At 35.1% G+C, this 21532-nt stretch overlaps 1 protein-coding gene across 5 annotated transcripts in view; it reads left to right on the top strand.

The window, feature by feature from the left end:
* Positions 1–21532, top strand: part of CNTN5 (contactin 5) — a 636498-nt gene that overhangs the window by 310555 nt on the left and 304411 nt on the right. The window contains exons 1-2 of one of the 5 annotated variants that reach the window (XM_021381369.1): positions 11852–11905; positions 13887–13919. The exons of the other annotated variants lie outside the window; for them this stretch is intronic. Coding sequence (XP_021237044.1) covers positions 13907–13919 — 13 coding nt within the window. The 5' untranslated portion in view covers positions 11852–11905; positions 13887–13906. Of the gene's footprint in view, positions 1–11851; positions 11906–13886; positions 13920–21532 lie in introns of those variants that run through there. 5 annotated transcript variants of the gene reach the window in all.

The raw sequence follows: 21532 nt of genomic DNA, 5'->3' as shown, positions 1-21532 counted from the left end.
ATGTTGGTGGTACGACAGTAGAGACTTAACCTTCCCACAAATATCCTGTTCCATTTTGTTGCTGTGTCGCAGATGGCAGCAGAGGGGCAGTCTGACAAAATGGTGTCTGACATGGAAGTGCATATGGAGCAAAGGTGTGTCACTGAATTCCTCCAGGACTTAACATGATACACGATCACTGGAAATAATAATAGCAGTTTCACTGCAACTTGAATTGCACATCTTAATTAGCACAGCTGCTTAAATTTTTAAAACATCTTCAATAATGATAAGTGAAGAAAAAATTCTTTAAAATAAAAATTAAAATGTAAAAACTTTAAGTGGGAGGATTGAAGCAACAATTTAGCCTTTCAACAGCTATTCTAGAATAACTAATTCTAAATTTTGTCTAAAGAAAATTATGATTAAGTATATTTATAATTCTTAGCAATACTTGAGAAAGGAAATTATCGAGTTCCAAAACCTATTTCTTCTTTATTAAAGTATATTTTGTAGTAAATTATGGAGTGCAGTAATGAACTTTTCTTAATTACCCTCATTTTGACACTGCACATGTCATTGAAAAAATTCATTATGAAGTACTAATTAATCCTCCAAGTAGAGAGAAAGCATATGGCTTTTTATAAAGGCTTCTCATTTCCAGCATCAGTCTTACTGGAACTTTCTTATGAAATATGAAATACCTTTTTCTTTTTTATCTTTTACTTACACACATCCATCAGTTTTCCTTCTACCACAGCTAGTTAGGGAAAGGTCCATCTTATTTCATTCAGCAGTGGAGGCAGTGCTAGAGAGTATTCTAATAAGCTCTAAATTCTTACAATATTTGGAGAGATCAAATAGAGATGTTATTCATCTGTGTAAAATATATGAAGATGTAAGTAATTTATAACACTAGCTCAAGTGAGGTAAGTCTTACTAAAGACACATAATTAAACACAGTGTTTGTGCTATTTTCTTGATGTTTAAGAAATGAGAAATTGTAAAATAAAAAAGCTAGTTCTAGTCTCAGCATGCTAATAGTGAACATTTTTTGGTGTGAAATAAAAGTAAAGGATTAAAAATAGATGTGTCCTATTTTTAAATACACGAAGAATTTTAATATATCTGCAGAGAATTTTATTGAAACTGCTTTCCAGTGTTCTGATTACAACATTCTCATAACTCATTTTGAAGGAAATTTGTCTAGCATTTGGCTTAATTTCTCTAAGAGTAACCAACAAAGCACTACTTCTGAAAGTAGAAACAGATGAGTTTATTTCTGGTTGGGAGCCTTGAAAATTGTCTTTTCCATAATTGTGAAAGCATTTATGCAACATATTACCTGCTCAGGTTACTACAATGCTGTGGAAGAATCATCACACACTTAAGAGTGTGTATTCTCGGACCAGGTTGGGTTGGCAGTGCTGGTAGAGGTTTGAAGACTATTTTAAAAGCTCTTGCAGCTGTACCTAGAGAATGTATTTTATTCTTTCTAGATTTTGTGTTTGGTTGGCTAATTGGTTTTTAGGGTGGCAGTTGTTTTGCTCTTGTTAGGGGAGACATGACCTCAGCTGGTAGTGATACTAGTAACTTGTTCTCCTCCATCCTATATTTAAATTGAAAGTGGCTAAAAAGCTAACTTAGCCTTTATTCTGAATTCCAAGAATCACATGCTTAGAGATACTAATACTCAAGACCATACACTAGCTAAGATAAACAAGCCCCTATGTTCTTAATGTAATAATAGAGCAAGATTGGAAGTCAAATTTTAGATAGCAACATATTATTATGCCAGTAGGCAAGGATTTCTGTTAATTAGTTCACAATTAGTCCCTCTTATTTCTAATCTCAGAGTATTAGATATTGATGGAATTAATAGATTAGTAGCTGCATCTTAATGGTGTCAAACAGGCCAAAATGCAAATAGGGATGGTTTTAATGGGATTTATTGATTTGTGTGCATATGCTGTTTAATCAGTTTTGTGCTTGACTTACATAATTGTTTGGTTTATATGTTAGTCCATAAAGAAAATGCAAGCTCTAGTGATCACTTCATTGTATTGTGAAAAAATGTTTAGTTTAGAAATATTTTTCCATTACACAAATTTTAGAATTGCAACTATGGCAGTTATGATTTTGTACTACTTAGAGATGATGGCATAACTCTTTTCAAGATGTCTTCATGGGCATTTTACAAAATATTCAAACTTAAATAAATATTAGATCAAGTAATCAGCAATGGACTTCTATGACATGCTAGTGAATTTCTATCTTTATCCCCTGCAACTGCAAAATGCATTAGTAATATTAACTCTTCTATCTCTGTAATTATCAAGGAGGTCCAGAAGGTGATAATTTCACAGAATCACAGAATTGTAGGGATTGGAAGGGACCTCTAGACATTATTGAGTCCAATCCCCCTGCAAAACAGGCTCCCTACAGCAGGCTGCACAGGTAGGCATCCAAGCAGGTCTTGAATATCTCCAGAGAAGGAGACTCCACAGCCTTCCTGGGCAACCTGTTCCAGTGCTCCGTCACCCTCACTGTGAAGAAGTTCCTTCACACATTAATGCAGAACTTCCTACATGCTCAAGTTTATGGCCATTTCCCCTTGTCCCGTCCCCACAGACTGCTGAAAAGAGGTTGGCCATGTCCCTTTGACTCCCACACATTTCCTCCAAAATGATACAGAAATGTGATTATCCTAGTAACGAGCACGTACAGATGACTATTCTTTTATTGTTTTGCTGGAACGTGATTTTCAGGCACCTCTAATGCTACTTAATAACAAAGTGAAAAAAAAAAAAGGAAAAAGAAAGCTAAACAACTGGTAAATGGATATTGGTCCTTTAACGGAGTTTACATCATATCTTGGATGAGTTGAGTAGCCTCTTGAAAATTGCTCTCTTCTTTTTGTGGGTGACATATTGAGTCAAGTCTTACAATGCCAGGTACATATGCATGCCAGGTACACAGTGTTCTTTTCCTGCAAGATTAAATCAAATCCATCTATCATACAAATGCATTAGTGCAGATTTTTCTAAGATCATTCATCCTTCTGATAGATTTGTACCCAGTTATTTCTCAAATCTAATTTCTGTTGCCTTCTCCAAAGCTTTTAAAAACTTTGACTAATTTCCTTTCCTTATCCACTCTCTCACTTCTGAGATTCAGCAAGTAAACCTAACAGAAATGCATTCACAACAGCAAGAGGATTTTTCTCTGTTAATTTTGTTAGATCCGATCCTACATTCCAAGTAGTTAAAATGAAATTTATGACACCCTGCTGTCTCAGTTGTAAACTACCTTGCAATGAATTTGTTTTAATGAAATTAAAACCATAGAGTATGACTGGAGAGTAAAAGTCCATTGGTACTTTCCTGAATTCTTAATAGATTCAAGAAGAAAATCAAAATAGATCATATAAAATTGTAGATTTTTCAAAATACGAAGGAAAGATTTAGAATAGTACGTCCTCAATTAATCATCTAGCTACAAAATTCTAATTATCTCATCCATGGATATACAGAAGTTTAATTTTCAAAAGATATTCTCATATTTTATTGTACACCAAACAAAATCAAATCTGTCTTTCAAATAGAAGACCTATTTGCAAGTGATCCTGAGTTCTACATTTTCATTTTTTTTTAATTTTCAAATTAAGCTGTAGAAAAATTTACGGTTTTTTGTTTGTTTTTGTGATTTAAGATTTAAAAGCATTAATTTATCTATTAAAAAAAAAGGATGTAGATATGCTAAAATATATTTTCATTCAATCATAGAATATCCCAAGTTGGAAAGGACTCTTCCTGAACTCCAGCAAGCTCTATGACATGACTACTGCCCTGGGCAGCCTGTTCCATGCCCACCGCACACTGGTACAGAACTCTCCCTCACCCCCACCTTCTCCTCCCCTGGTGCAGCTCCATGCCGTTCCCTAGGGCCCTGTTGCCAGAGAGCAGAAATCAGTGCTTGCTCCTCCACTCCCCTAAACAAGGAGGCCATAGGCCACAATGAAGCCTTCCCTCAGCCTCCACTTCTCTGGGCTGAACAAACCAAGGTACCTCGGCTGCTCCTAATGAGTCTTCTGTTCTAGACCATTCACCATCTTTGCAGTCCTCTTTCAGATACCCTCTAATAGCTTTATGTCTTTTTTGTACTGTGGTGTCCAAAAGTGTACACAGTGCTCAAGGTGAGTCCACACCAGTGCAATGTAGAGTGGGACAATGACTTCTCTCAACCATCTGGCAGTGCTGTGTTCAGGATATGATTGGCCTTCCTGGCTGCTGGGACACACTGCTGACTCATCTTCAACTTGCTGTCAGCCAAGACCCCCAGATCCCTTTCAGCAGGGCTGCTCTCAAGCATCTCCTCCTCCAGTCTGTATATATAAGCAAGATTGTGCCTTCCCAGGTGCAGAATCAGGCACTTGCTCTTGTTACACGTCATGCAATTGGTGACTGCCCAGCTCTCTAATTTGCCTAGATCTCTTTGCAAGGCCTCTCCATCCTCAACTGAGTCAACAGCTCCTCCCAATTTAGTATTGTAAGCAATCTTGCTCAAAACAGCTTCTAGCCCTACATCCATAGAATCATGGAATGGCTTAGGTTGGAGGGGCTCTTAAATATCATCTTGTTCCAATGCTCCTGACATCTAAGTCATTTACGGAAATGTAAATGCTTCATAAAACTCATATACATATATTTGCTTTGTATATAATCCTTTTATATAAAGGTTTTGGAAATAAACAGGGATTTTTTTTTTCTACCTACTCTGTATCTGTTTAAGAAACTTTAAATTGTTAGTCCTTTGTATATATTCAAGAAGACAAAAATAATACTCCATAGAGATTGTTAGCATCCAAGTTAAAAGCCTAATTGGTGCCTATCTTAAGCAATTGATTATTTCTTCAAGCTGTGTCTCTACTCTACAAGGTAACCATAATTAGATCTCATATGTAAGATACTAAAACTTAGTGTGAAAACTATTCCAACCACTTACAGCTTATCCATTGTGAAAACATCAGTCTTTCCAAATAAAAGGAACTTGGTATGTGTAAGAGAAATCTGCATAAGAAAACTCTTTCTTTTTTGATTATCAATACCTAGCAGCAAGAACAAGCGTCTACTAAGCTGACTTTAAGTATCGCACAGTTTGTCTCCAGTTTAAATTAATTCATAGTGGATAATCTATTACCTGATTTAGTGTGTGCACAATTATGTGTTTTCTTGCTCAAAAACCTTATTGATTCTCAGTAGCGTTCTAACAGTGCTGTCCAAAACGACATCTACTTTGTACATAGCTCCCCTTTTCAAAGGACTCTCAGTCTTATTCTTTAAAAAATGAGATATCCAGAAATAGCTAATAGAAATCAGACAATTCTTAGTTATGAAATATGAATTTGTTATAGAACTGTAGAATGGTTTGAGTTGGAAGGGACCTTAAAGACCATCTAGTTCCAACCTCCCACACCCCGGGAAAGGGAAAAGGGAGAAAAGGTAGGGAGATGGGCCTAAAAACAAAACAGTGGCAATGATCTGAGGAGAAACAAACTAATTTACTAAATAAGATATCAGAATGTAAAATAATACAATATAACTACAATTTAAGCTAATAAATCCAATAAAATGAGAGTGTCCAAAATTAAGGTAGGCCTTACTACCTTAGTACTCACGTTGGTACCACCATCTTACCAACGGTGAGATGGCTGGGGAGCGAGATGCTGCCAAGACGAGAGATGAGATGAGATGAGATGAGATGAGATGAGATGAGATGAGATGAGATGAGATGAGATGAGATGAGATGAGATGAGATGAGATGAGATGAGATGAGAGATGGTTTTGTGATCTGCAAACAGTTTTATCTTTCCCTCTGACCGGAAAACGGTAACAAGGCAGCAAAGTCCTCTGGGGAATGTAGTAGTTCTTCTCTTCGGAGAACCAGATACACACACTACATGATGTTATGATGTGGAATACCAATAACCAAAAATCATAAAACCATGACAAGTGCATTAAAGGAAGTTTACAACTGTTTGTTACTGTGAAACAAAAAATTCTTTACAGATTTGTAGTCGCTAAATACAAAAGCAGAAGTATCAGCAGCATCATGTTCATTACTACTACTACTACTACTACTCAGTGAAACCCAGAGGAACTCTGGCTGTTTTCTTTCCTCATTTACATTTATTTTCTATTTGTTCAGCAGAGTACAGAAAGAAAGAAAAAAATCAATTTACAGAGGTATCCACATTGTTCTTCAACTTTACCTGAAGTGACTGTACAGATGCATATTAATGCTTTGGTCCTTTTTAGCAAAGAGAAGAGGAAGATAAATAAGTTCTACATCCATAGGATAAAAATATAAAATGCTGAATACAAATGTTTTCTATTTAGGCATTTCTTCTACATCTATTTTATAAGATAAAAAAAAAAAAGTGCTTTTTCATTTCCTTCATCTTTTTCATCAGTTATTTTAAATAATTTTTCTATGCGTGTGTATTTGCGTGCTTATGATTTAGTCTAGTTTTGTGGGATATTTTTTGCATGTTTCCTAGGTTTTTCTAAGGTTCACATGATAAATATGTTTCAAATTATCCTAGCTTCATCTTCTTCTCAGTAACTTGTAAGGTGCTGTGTGGGTTTAGGATGAGAACAATGTTGATAACACACCAATGTGTTAATGGCTGCAGAGCAGTGCTTACATATAGTCAGGGACTTCTAGCTTCTTACACTGCCAACAATGAGCTGAGGTTCAACAAGGAGCTGTGAAGGAACAGGCTACCACTGCACAAGAACTCACTAAGCATTAGTTGGCTTGTTTTTTGTTTCATTCTTCTCATTTTTTCTCTCTTAGTGAACTGTCTTTATCACAGTTCTTAAATTTTTGCACCTTTACCCTTTTTGATTCTCTCTCCCATCCCACTGTGGAGTAGTGAGTGAACAGCTGTGTAGTGCTGAGCTGCCTATGGATTAAACCACTACACAGATACGTGGGCAGAAGAACTGTCTCCCCTTTAATGGACTCATCGCTTCAACAAGACAGCTTTCACAACATAAATGGTGTCACAAAGTTATCATGAGCTGTTTAGATTTATTTGGCTGCTCTAGTGGGACAATGTTTTATATCTTTTGTAATAACATGATTACACATCAAAAAGAGATGAACATGTCAGTATTTTGATATTGTTATGCAGTGTCATAACACCTTGACATAGTAATCTCGTGCTGTAGAAGACATAAAAATGGCTTGGCTTTAGAGTAATACATTATTCCAAGCCATAAGTACAGTTTGTATTTTGAATTCAGCCATTCTCTACTTTTTGGTATTTCCCAATTGCTTAAAAAAAATAGTTTAAAAGCTTTCTCTGACAGTTCTTATACAAAAAGAAGCATATATTCTGAACTGTAGTGAAATGATGGACTAGAATACTCTCAGTAGACTATAAAAGTTCTGCTAAAATGAATGTGCTCGATAGTGTAAATCATTTTTTCTCAGGGACCTAGATAAATAAATAATAAGTTTACTTTGAGTGCTGTAAAGTGTTCTTTTCTTTTCAAGTAAACTAAAAAGTACATAAAGCACTATCATAGCCTTTATATCAGAACTGTAGTGACACAAAGCAAATATTCAAAAGATTCACGTATTTTAACACAAAAGCAGAGGATTTTGTGATGTTTTTTTCTTATAGACCCTGGCATTTTCTAGTTTTATTGCTGCTAGAATTTCCGGGATATGAGAAGATATTATTGTTTACATCTCAGTGTGGACCCACTTGACACAACCACAGGATACACAAAAGTTTGTGTTACAAATGCTGGTCAATTGTAACTGACAACAAACGAAAAAAGTCTTTGTCAGTTCCTTGCATGATTTCTTAGAAAAATACAGGGCTACTGAGGCAAAATTTATGCCTCTTCTAACTACATTTACTCTTCCATTTTTCATCATCTCCAAAACACAGTTTTGCAGAAACAAATTTCCCTCACTGGAGGATTGAGATGGATTGTTGTTAATACACATACCTGTATTCATAGTGCTGTGTGCACCTGGAAAACCTCAAGCACAAAGAAGAGATGTTTTTAATGCATGTTCCATACATGCTATCTATTTTTCTATGATTTCATTATTTGAATACAGACACTGTTAGGCCAGTCAGCAATACTAAATGTTCAAAATTTTTATTATTATTTTGCCATTAAAAAATGCTTAATATTTCAGCTTATGTTGTTTTCTGGTTGGTTGATTTCTTAATTTTTTAAAAAAGCTTGCCAGTGAAAATGTAGAGATATAATAAAACAACAGAATCAGAGAACAATTTAAATCGAAAGGGACCTTCTACTCAAAACAGGAGTAATTAGATCAAGTTGCTTAGTCGGGGCCATATCCATTCAAGCCTGGAGTACTTCTAAAAACAAGAAATACCGCAGCCTCCCTAGGAAAAACCTTCATGGTATTTTTTGTCTTTGTACTTAATACAAATTCCTTATGTTTTAATTCGTGTCTGTTGGCTTTCTTCCCATCACTGCGTGTATCTCAGAATAGCCTGATTTCATCTCCTCTGATCAGCTAGTTGTGGATAGCAATAAGATTTCCCTTTCAGCTTTTCCTCTAAAGGCTCCTGACTTTCTCAGATGGAGACTTCTCAAAGGAGAGATGCTCTGAGTCCTAAATAGTCCCTGTGGCACTTGCTGGACTTGCTCCAGTATGGCCACGTTTCTCTTGTACTGGGGAGCCTGACAGTCTGAGCATTCCAGCTATGCCTCACCTCAGCACAGCAGAAGGGAAGGATCACCACCCTTGACCTGCTGACAATGACCTGCTTAATGCAGACCAGAAGGCTGCTGGTCTTCCTTGCCTCAGGAGCACACTCAGAACCAGGTTCACCTGGTCATCCGCCAGAATTAATTGCAATGGGAATTCCCTGTGTTTCTCTGTAAAGTTGCTTTCCATCTGGTCAAACCTATCCTGTCCTGGTCACTGTGGTTATTTCCTACTACACTATATGACATAAAAAATTTAGAAGGTTCTGTGTGTTGAACACAGATGTGAAAACACAGGTAGATATCATATTTCTTGCACGGATATATTCAATTTTGTTTGTGATCTGTATATGATGTTGTTTAGTAAGCACTGTATAATGATTTCATTATACAGTCTTACAATGAAAGAGGAGTTTTAGTGGTCAGAGGGTTATTCTTCTACTTGCCTATAAATCCTTTTTTTTTCTGAAAGTCATCTGAGGTTATTTTCCTAAAATACTTTGAAATGAAACTTAACTTTTCAGGTCGTTTTGAAGGTTTTGGATCTACACAGGAAAATAATAATCACCTAGTTTATTTTCTTAGAATGTTGTGCATAGCAGATCGTGTTATTGCTTTCTCATCAATCTATTTTTATAGTGATCATCACTTTTCTTTTGCCTCAAACTATCTTCCTGTTCTGATGCTTTGGTTGCCATTTCAAAATACTCCTGTTAAATGTTTCCACCAAGTCTCTCAACTGAAAATTGCAAAAAGAGCATTGTTACATTATTAATTTCTCTGACATAGTACCTTGTTATTCCCTTAAAAGAGTAATGTTTGTTCATCAAACTTCACACTGAATTTGTGATAAGATTAACAAGCAGATGTAAAGGGTGTTCACCTACATTTTATTTTTGTATGCCTCTTTACTAGGCTCCTTTCAGACCTAGGTTTTTCATAGGGTAAGCATACTGTAACTGCCTATAAAGAATTATGATAGCATAAAAATATGCTTATTTCTACTTCCTTAATAAACCAAGGTCTATTGAAAATAATAGCTTTTCACAATTTGTGACCAATACACATACATATCTTAATCAAGGAGTGTCTAGCTTTAAATTAGTCTAGCTTTAAATTAGTATTTGTCCACAGAACAAGATTGCCATGCACTTCATTATAAAGTGGAGTTTTAGTAGCTGCATAAAACCAAAATATTAGTAGTGCTGCCAAACTAGCAGATACATGTGTGTGAGCACTTTTCAACCTTTCTGTACCCTGTGTTGTCGTAAATATGCTGTGCATTCTCAAGGTATAAGGTTTGTGTATTGTCTGTTGATTAATGGCTTTATTCATAACTTACATTAAGCTGGTTTTAGGTGCACAGAATTCTAACATGAGTGCAATGATTAAGGAAAAAAAAGAAAAATGGGAAAAGATTGTTAGTTACAAAGGTAACAAGTAATGAGATTATTTCAAGGTTCCATTTTAACATAAGCTAACCTAGTGGAGCTGGTTATATTTTTATATTTACTTGCTTTTTAGAATACCCCAAAATATTATTTTACATTTGTAAAATAGGACAGTTGACATACTGAAAATCTGTTTTGTTCTTTCCTAATGTATGTTTGTTTTTTTTCTGACATGGTTTTCCTTGATTTTGTGTATGCAGTTCCTTTCACATCTAGCTAATCCCTGCTGTAAATTAAGCTTGATAGGCAGCTAAATACCATTCAGCTGCTCGCTCTCTTCCTCTTTTTCAGCCCCAGTGCAACACAGAAAGAAGAAAGGAAGAGTAAAAAAAAAAAATGTGTGGGTGAAGATAAAAATTGTTTAATAAGTGAATGGGAAGTGGAGAGAAAGAAAGCAAAACAAAATAAGTGATACAAAGGCAATCACTCTCTACCTCTCATGGTAGATGAATGCCTAGCCAGTTCCCAAGAAAAAAATATCTGACCTCTCTAACCATCCCCCCCTCTATTTTTGTAGCTGAGCACAAGGTTCTATGGTATGGAATATTTCTTCGGTTAGTTCCAGTCATCTGCCTGATTGTATCCCTTTCCAACCTTTTCTGCACCCCACAGTCTATACACTGGGAGAGCAGAGTACAAGCAGAGACAGCCTTTACACTGTGCAAACACTGTTCAACAGTAGCTGAAACATTAGTGTCTTATCAGTGTTGTTTTGCTTATAAATCCAAAAAAAAAAAAAAAAACCCACTGCACCATATGAGGTGCTTTGAAGAAAATTAACTGTTCCATCTAAACTCACTCCAATCTCCATCCTTTATTCCATACCATGTGCATTATGCTCAGTGGTATATCCACACTACACTTTGTACCTATGCTATCTAATGCATATTGATTTACCACCACCCATTTCCCATCCTTTGACATATATACACATATTACTCCCTTCACCTATGTATCACCTCTGTCAAATGTCTGTAACATATCTGTAAAATGTCCATGAGTTGAGTTCCATCTGTTATAACAGTTGCTTAGGATAAGGAGAGGCATGTGCTGTTGAATCAGTGGATGTCAAAGTCAGTTCAGGTTGGGCCACTGTTGTACTTGCCTGGCTCCTTCGTTTATGTGATTCTTGCTCTCATAAGTCCTTAAATGTACAACTCAAATTAGAGATTATTTTTCCCCTTGAGGTACACATTGGATTTCCCCATCCTCTGTCATTACCCTGTGTCCTGAAGTGAAAGCAATCCCTCAAGCAGATTTGCCTTTTCCTGTGGGAGGAACAGCTCATGCTGTCTTTCCCAGGCAATTCCATACAAACACTGTGGGAACCTTATCTCCTTATACAGGACACGGAGGTTTTGTTTTGTCCTGGTTTCATCTGGGAGGGAGTTATTTTTCCTCATAGTGTCTGGTATGATGCTATGTTTTGGCTTTAGGAGAAAAATGATGTTGATACCACACTGATGTTTTAGTTGTTGCTGAGCAGTGCTGTACCGAGCGAATAATGATTCAGCTTCTCATACTGTCCTGGCAGTGAGGGGGTTGGAGGTGCACAGGAAGCTGGCAGGGGAAAGAACCAGGACAGCTAACCCAAACTGGCCAAAGGAATATTCTATACATTATGACATCATGTGAAAACTATAAAACTGAGGGAGTTTGTCACAGGGGCGGCCCCTGCTTGGGGACTGGCTGGGCATTGGTCGGCAGATGGTGAGCAACTACACCGTGCATAACTTGTTTTGTAAATATATATATATATAATTATTATTACTATTATTTCACTCTTCCTTTTCTCTCTTAGTAAATAATTTTTATCTCAACCTTCAAGTTCTACTTCTTTTCTTTTTTTTTTTCCTGATTCCTTCCCCCATCTCACTGGGATGATGCAAATATGAAGAGTTACCTTCATATTTATATTGCAGAGAACAAACAAGGACTAAAACACCTTAGCTGAGAAGAGTATCCCTATTACTAAAAATGAATAGATACTAAATAGCATGAGCAGTGTATTCTTATGATGATTTATTTGTCTTCCTTTTGATATTTTGGTGATATTTTAATGGTTTATGCTAAATTTGTACCTCAGTGCTCGCATATCCCAGTGCCCATTGTTTTCAGTATAGCTTTTAACAGTCCGTTATATGGTTTAAGCTTGCAGGAGGCTGTTGCATTATAAGGAATTTTGTACAGCAAGTCAATCCCAGGTTCCTCTGCCCAGGTACTTAAAAGGATATTTTGGAAACTAGTCCCACTGTCTAACTCAGTTATTTCTGGGATGCTATTTCAGAACCTACTTTTCAAGGCCTAAGATGATAGTTTGGGTAATGGTGCATACTGGGAATGTTTCCAGCTATGTTATTGTTACTTCCGTCATGGTCAATACATGATGCTTGCCTTGGCACTGTAATATAATTAACCTGCCAGCCCCTCGATATTAATGTCATACCAGCTGTCTAGACTGGGAAGAGTAATAAGCAGAGCTCATGGAAGTCAGCATTCGTGACTTCATTGCTTCAGTTGTTGGGTAGGAGATATTATTTGAACAAGTTAGAGAGAAGCACTGATCTTGGATCATTAAAAACAAAGGCAGTTTCAGTGAAAATATTCATAGTGGAAATTCTCATTTAGGACTATGAATTGCTCTTGTTCAGGAGGTTACTGTAGTTTAATGAAATCAAAATATTTCTGTATGAGTCTACCGTCTTTAAAATTTAACTAAATGTAGAGAAAATGTCAAGCATTAGCTGGAAAGTTACTTACAAAATTGTTAATTATGATGGCTAGTATTATCTTTTATTGACTTCACTGATCATTTTAAGAGGTTATTACCCTACACATTCTATTAATGTACTCCCTTTTTTAGGTTATTACACTTTTTTTTTTCTTCTTTTTCATTATTTGAATTTATAACTTGGACCACTGACATAGAAAAGTCCTCATGATAAAGTGAATAAATTAGATCATGATGTAAAGTTCCATTCCTTTGGGGCTTGCTTAATATTTAATGTTTGATGCCATTGTGTTGGACTTGGCACTTTAGTCATTTCCTGTGTTACTGTACATTTCCTTATCTACAGGAGTACCCTTGAGATCTTGTAATTTGCAGACAGTAGGGACTTTCTATCAAGCTTTTGACTGGCCTCTTAATTATTTACCATGTCAGAGATTCTGTAATGTTCTTATTGCCCCCTCGTGGGCCATTTGCTAAAAAAAAATTGCTATTTTGGAGATAAATTAGCTTTATTTTGACTTATTCGAATACACAGCAAAAGAATTGTAAATAGGCTTTTTCAGGTCATCAGGGATCCTGTTAAATTTTGCTGCCCTCATTTTTCGTATTCTTAAAACATCTATTTTTGGCTTTGTTAATAACAGCAAACATCTTGACATTTTAATGTTGCAGTTGACTTTTTCAAAAGACTATTGATAAAGATGAGGTGAGCAAAACTATTATTATTTGATAGGGGTTTTTTTTAGCATTTATAAAAATGTATGTCTCTGTGAAGGCTAGGTCACAACTAGACAAAAACAACTGTTGGATTGCACTTGACTAATGGATTTGTTTATATATGTAGCCTGCTTTAACAAATTGGACTTGTACCACAGATGTGAATGTATTTTGTTTAGTCTAAATGCACATATCTGGGAAGAAACCAGCTGTGAAAACTCTTCACCTTCATATTGTCTTTAGGTGCCCAATCCAGTTCTTTGATGAAATGGAACGGTGAGTTCATTGCAGTTTTACAACTGAGTATCACTTTCAAAAATTTCCTTTCTTTCTTTCCCCTCAAAAATGTAGTGTAAATTCTTTCACTCTTCGTAATACAAAGATTTTTATATGAAGGAACAAGTTAGGTTGCCTTGGATTAGTAATTCTACCCTCTAGATTGTTGTCTTCTTGTCTTTGACTTGAAAGGGAAGTTGTATTTACTACATTTCTAATGTAAATGTGTCGAGTGGATATAGTCAGGTGGGTTGCATCTTCATGATCTGACTTTCAGAACAAAGCAAGATTGGTTCCAGAAAGTCTGCATGAATAATTGTGGTTAATGAATACTTGTGGACACGTGCAGAAATAATCCATATAAAGACATACAAATAGTGTTTTTGTTGTTTTTGTTTCCCTTCAAAATTAACCACTTGAATATCAACTGGAGACTTATATATATAAAGCTAGTTTATTCTGTAGTAGTTTTCTCATTAGCTTCCTCCACGAAGTAAATTAGGTTGTTAGATTGTTACTTATTCAGTCATTTTTTCTCAATATGGCTGTGTTTCAATGTAGCTGTTTTCGTTATGTATAAATATGCATCTATGTATACATAAACAAATTGACTCTCTTTCTTAGATGAAAAGTATTCTATGAAATATTTCTTATAAATTACCAGTATGCAAGTAGCTCTTTCTGTTCTACAAGGTGATTAATTTCTTACCTTACTTCTCTTTGCAGATTCTGGATTTGCTTTGATTCTGTCTAGATAAAAATATAAATTTGCATTTATATAGAGCATTTCATGATGGAGGGTGCTAAATATGCTTAAAAACTCAGCATTCATGTAAGAAAAGTAATGAGATTAATTTAATTCACTGGTGAAATGTAGCATTTTGTTTTTCACATAGAAAGTATCTTTCTTACAAAACTTTTAAAATCATACAAACTCTGGCTAGTTAGATATCTCTTATTCTTCAGGCAGTAATTTGTGTACACATGAATTGATAATGGCCTCCTGCCATATGGTGGTCCTGTAGCTCATACATAAATACCAGTATGATCAACAGCAACAGTATAATATTGAGTACTACTATCTCAAACTCCTTTGGAAGGATTTAGGCAGAAAGTAAATAGACAGGTTATTTTGTATTGTTTGCTTCAGGAAATATAATTTTATGGAAAGTGCTGGAAATTTTCTTAGTCTCAGTCCTGACTGTGATATAGACAGAGAGGGATTAAATTTAATCAAAACTATTGGTAAAATAGATTTATACCTGCAATAAAATACTTGAAAGCAAGTTTCTACATTTATCTCTTTAAGAAGTAAAAACTATCTTTAATTTCATCTTTTCCACTGATAGAGATACGCCTACAAGCCAGCAAAATATATCTCTGCAACTGTCATAATCACTCCAGAGGCATGATTTTCATATATATTTATATAATCAGTATTTTAATTCTCATCTATGTCTTCATTACTGTGGCTTGTCACTTAAAAATACCAGGAGTCATACAATAAGGAGACCTTAGAACTATGTGGTTTTCACTGTTGTCCTCAGTGTTTGTTTTTTTTTTTACATTAATACAACTGATATAATTGTTTTATTATAATTGTTTTCTCTCTGAATTTGTCTTCCCTTTCTTTTCAGCTATACAATCCACACTTCTATTGCATTCATTTCTAAATGTCAAGATACTATTAGAAAGTTATCAATTTGGAGAACATTGGCAGATGATGAAAATATGTAGAAAAAGAGGGGAAAAGAAGACAAATGCTCAAGGAAGAGAAATGGGAAGCATTAAATGCAGCTACCATGCCTTAACTGTGAGCTGTAATGTGGGAGAGAGGAACAAAGAAGAATAGGATGTTACATATAGGCCTTACAGATGTGGTACATTACTAAAAAAAACTGTTGAGAAGAGACTGTCTGAGACAGTCATATGGATAACACAAATATGTTTTTTCTAGATCATTTCTGTGATTCTGGGGCCCTGGTTGTTCTCAGTCCTGACAGTTTCTGGGAGGGATTTGTACATACAAGGCACACTGGACCTGCCAAATTTTATCTCAGGTTCTGAAACTGAGAAAAAAAGAAATATCCCAGACTTTGCAAGAGCTTAAAGTTTGTGTAAGCAAGTAGAGAATAAGACACTAACTGTAAAGAACAGATAGAAATTGTTTTTCTTCACTTAGGATTTTGAATTGTTAACAATGATTATTCCCAATGGAGGTGTTGTTTAGAGGTTGTTTATAATTAGAGAGATTTTCCACTGCTTTGTCCAGTCCAATTTGTTCATTTTGATGGAAGAATCAATAGTGCTAGCCAAAATAATTAGTAAATCAGTAGTAACTAATATAACATAATGTGCATGTCTTCCTTGTTAAAACTGGCATTTAGGAATGGCCTTGGCAGAGTGGCAGCCCATATGTGGAGGCTGGTGATTATGCAGACTGACAGCTTTTAAAATTTTGACCATTCTTCTGTTTCATATGCATGCAGTGTAGTTGTGAAAACAGATGACGAGGGAGAAAAGCTTTATAAATGACAGTGTCCCTAATAAGGATAAGTATCTCAGTGTTAACTGAGGGAATATGTGCATAACTTCTGTGAATTCCAGTTTTGCTTTTTTTCTCAAGCTGTTACTGAGGAGCTGAAGATTTCACTTAGCTACAGACACTTATACTGAGGCATTGGAAATACAAAAACAACTGATGAAAATATCTGTAGTGAAAACTTGAAGGAGTCTTGTTTGGTTTGCTTTATTTTAAAGAGCTTTTGTTTTACAATATATTATGAAAAAGGAGAAGCATCCTTAAGAAAGGATGAAGAACTTAAATTAAAAATAACTTTTCTCATTCTACTTTTTTCTATTTTTAGAGGATGAATGAATGCCATGGTGATACTGAAACAGGGAGGTATTTGTCTATGTTGGGAATCTCAGACACGGAGAATACAAACACACAAATACACATATTCCATTAATCATCCCACAGCAGAAAAGGAGAGGTAGACCTACGAAGATCTTGCTATATCATTCTTTACTTGTGATATAAATGAGTTTTTTCTGGACTCAGTATGCCTCAGCATTTTTTAATTCACATTGTGACCACTGCTTTATTCCAAAACTACCTAATTGGAAAATATGAATTTCATTTTCTAGATGCCAATTTAATATGAATTAATGGCTTTTCTTAAGTCCAGCTTTTACTATGTTTCCAAAAGAATTAAGGCTTTAATTTTTGTTATAAAGCTGTATCAAAGAACAGGCAATTATGAGTCATTAACTGGTTTCACTTTAAGAATTCTTCTGGTGGTACAAGAGAGCAGATAGAAAAGAAAGACAAAACAAGAAATAGGAAGGTATACTTATGACTTTTGGTCTGATCTCTCTTGAATAAGAGACCAGCACCATTAAAATTTGGTATTAGATTACATACTATTGTAATGCATCATGCTGTGTTAGTTTATGCCAGGAGTCACTGTGGAGGCTATAGTTCCATAGCACTTATTTAAAAAAATCCTGGAAATGGCAGCCTACCTTGAGACTGGTCTATGAAAGTCTTGAAAATCAAAGGCAAATGTCTGATGGGTAACTTCCCTCTTAGCTGTATCTATAGTCATTATGTGGCATTTCAATGCTGTATGAAAGCCTCCTAGCATGTTACATATTGGCTAAATTTAATCATAGAATCAGTAATAAGTACATGACATGATCCTACTGAGGAACAGATTTTGGAAATTAAAAACATCATAGAGTAGAATTTTGCAAACTTCTAAATGCATATTGAAGTAATGGACAGCACTTAATGCTATCTAGTCAAATAGTAGTGTCAATCTGGCATAGGTTTTTAACTTCAAAACTAATAATTTCATTTTTTCTCCCCAGTTGCCATGACTTCTATAATCATTGAGGATATAGACATCTACCCTTTGCTGTTCACAAAAGTCTAAATTCTCTTAAGCTAGAAGGAATGAATGAAGAAGAAGGTTGTTCTTGGAAGCAGAGAAAATTCTCAGTTCCTTCTATTTATCAACACTGTTTAGACTTGCAAATATTCTGAGGAAAAATTACCATCTAGATTTGGGACTATGCTGGCATATGTGTAGAAGTTAGGAAGGAAAATAAGTCATCTGAGGTGTCAGTCAGAAACTGCATAAGCTGTAATGATAAAAAGGATGCAAGAATCTGTTTTAATTTTAATAAAAGCTAAGGGGACAGAAGGCAAAATTCACATTAGTATTCTGAATATTCTTGAATGTTTGTTGTTTTCTGATAGTCTGAGTCAGCAGCCTATTTGAATCAGTTACTCTTGGTAAAAGTTATTATGATATATTGATTTGATCACTTTCCTAATTCTTTTTGGAATACAGCCATCATTTAGTTAAGTGTAGAACCAAAACATATGAAGTACTTTATGGGGAAAAAAAATCACAAGAAAAGTAGGCAGTATCCAGCAACAATTTAAATATCATATCTGTGTATCAGTGAGGAATATAAAATTACATGTGACTACTCAAATGTGATTTTGTTTTGTTGATATTAGAAACAAGTCCTACAAGTACTACACATTCTTTAACCCATCTTGGAGTAGAAAGCATCCTTTACCATAGAAATCCAAATCTACCCAGAAATCTTTATGTTGAGATTTTCCTTGAAATCTGCAATAACAAATTTAGCTAAAATATCATATGCAAAAAAAAAAAAAAAAAAAAAATTAGACTTTTCCATTATATAGAAGTCATCTGATATAGTAAAGGGTTGGAAAAAAAAAAAAAGAAAGAAAAAAAGAAAAATTTGCAGAGCAAGTCTGAGTAGCTATCATATTTAATTTTTTTTTACCAAGTATGTTTAACAGTATTGGTTTCTGGTCTGAGCAATGCATTGGCAGGAACTGAAATTTTTTGCAGGTAAAAGCATTTGCTTGCTTTGTTTTGTTTATTCCAGTATTAGCAGGACATATTTTTATGCAGTTAAAACTTGGAACTGTTTTTTAAAACAGAAAAAGAAATGTGAAGGACATCAGGGTTTATTTCATAATAGTTTGTAGGTACTCAGCTTCAGAAAATAAATTTTGAAACCCCAGATCACTCTTTTATATTTCTGAATGCTTATATACTTTGTGCATACAGTTTGTACTGGATGCTCCCCGAGTGCCTAAGTTTCTACCAGTAGACATGCTACTCAACAATCCATAATGTGAAATGGAGCAACAAAGTAGAATCATAGAATCATAGAATTAGCTAGGTTGGAAAAGACCTACAAGATTATCCAGTCCAACCATCCACCTACCACCAATAACCCCACTAAACCATGTCTCTCAAAGTAATTTGTTAACATCAAAGCGGTATCAGGATTTCTCAAAGAGGAGTTCACTTGTCTATTAATCCTGAGCAGAAAGATTTCAGGACTAGCTTACCGGATAAATACAATGACAGCCAGACATGAAGTAGGAACATTGAAATTGTAGTAATTAAAGTTGTTACCACGTAGACTAGAAATGAACTTTTCCCTGGTTTTCTCCTTCCCCAGAGTGATCAACATGGACTGAACAAGAAAGTTTTTCCTTATCTTTCTTGGGATAATTAAATATTCCATGGAAGCTGGAGCAGCTTTAGCAACTGAGAGAGTTTCATCCTGCATGTTTTTGACACACAGTTTAAGTCAGCCCTATCAGAGTTAACGGATAGACCTTCTTGTGCCTTCAAAGTACAAAACTGGGTTGAATCTTTCCTAATGAGGAAAAGAGAGGAGTCTATTTCATGCTCATGGTCTCATTTCACAAGGGAGAACTGATTCATCACTGTTCCTCAGAAGACAGTTTATGGCTTCATCCCAAACCATCTTGTACTCAGATGCACCAGCAAATCTTTTACACTGAGAATAAGGGCTCATTCCACTGTTTGGAATTTCTTATTTCTCATGTTACAGGGTTTTGTTGTCTGCCAGTTAGCTTTGATTGCTCTTTGGATTTATCTTTAGACAAGTGTCTCTCCACTGTTCATAAAGAATCTGAGGGATCAGCTTAAAAGCTAGTTTTCTTGCAACTTGTATAGAAATTTCTGGAAAATTTTTACTGTTACTTAATTTAAGGAAATTACTACAACTATATTTTATTATTCATTTGTGCTTGACAACACAAAATCTCTGTTCCAAAGAGACTGTCTTCTCTCTTAGCAACAAGGGTTGCTGGGAGATTTAATGACAATTTCAATTCATAAAAAATTACAAGGTTTTGTGAAGAAAAACATAGATCAGAGTGAAAATTAAACTTAAAATGCACAAGACAGAGAAAAACAAAATAGTAATTGAAACTGTTAAAGCACTAACATTATCCATGGGAGACAAATGTAATATGTTTGATTTCAAGATTCACAAAACTTGGCAAGTAATTTATTCAGTTGTATTTATCCTGGGGTATCTCCATCTCACGTCCCATTGTAATCAGTTTTAACCAAAATGAAAAACCTTTATCAGGAGATGCTGTGGGATATAAACGGAAAGATTTTTATCTTAATGTCTAGCAGTTGTGATTCTTCCCTAAAAATTACATACCTTTGTTTGGAATCTTTCTCTGAATAGAAAGAATCAGAGAACAGTAACAAATTCTTCCTTCTTTATACAACTTTCACAAAAAAATGGCTGTGTCTGTCTCTGTTTCATCTTTTCATCTTACAGAAATATATATATATATATATGACCTTCCCAAGAATATGTTTTTCAGCATATTTTTCAACATATTGCCCTGCAACAGTTCAGTTTGATGGTTTCAGTCAAGGGCTGGAATGAGAGCCTAACTAAAGTCAAAATGTGTATGGAGCTTATGTAGAGTCTGTTACAGCTACAGAATTTTGATTATATTAACAATTCTTTGGGAATAAATGTTTCATATCAGTTAAAACAGTGAAGGCAATACTGCCAGAGGTGCTTTGTAGCAGGCTTGCCATGGTGTTTGCAGCAGTACTTTGACTGGAGTTTTACTCAAGAACAGATCCATTGATTAAATGTAATTGGAAACCTATAAATTATCTGCACTGATTCTCAACATTGACTACATTGACAGTGAAAGTGAATACTGATAATATTTACTAGTTTAGACCGGAAACAACATTCAGCAATACGTTCAAAGACCATGCCTAAACTGCAAAACATTAGCCAGTGTCCGTCAGTGATTCAAATATCACCTGCTGCTGACATTTAACATCAAGTTAAGAGAAACAAAGAGGGAAAAAAACAGAGTAGAACTTGTTCATATTTTATACTTATTGTCTTATTACTTTGGAATAAAATTTTATATAAATGTTGTGCTGAAAAACATCTGTTCTGGGAAAGAAACACAAACAATAAAAAAACAAGGAAACAATAAAAAAAAACCTACAAAACTAGGAAAGACAGAAATAACTTCTATCTGACAGTGCTAAAAGATAAACTGGAATAGTCAGGAGTTGACGATAATCTTGAAGGAAATGGGGAGAGAAGATATACTATGCTGCTTCCCATTTAGGTTATCCTCATAAAGAACTGTTTAGTTCAGCCTGGGCATGCTTATCGAAATGCTACTCTTCAGGATGCCAGTAACATATCATCTCTCAGGACAAAATGTGCAAACAACTACGCTGCCAATT

This window comes from Numida meleagris, chromosome 1 (assembly GCF_002078875.1).
Source record: "Numida meleagris isolate 19003 breed g44 Domestic line chromosome 1, NumMel1.0, whole genome shotgun sequence".
NCBI classification, from domain to species: domain Eukaryota; kingdom Metazoa; phylum Chordata; class Aves; order Galliformes; family Numididae; genus Numida; species Numida meleagris.
Note: the sequence above shows the minus strand (reverse complement) of the source record. Positions and strands in the feature narration are given on the sequence as shown.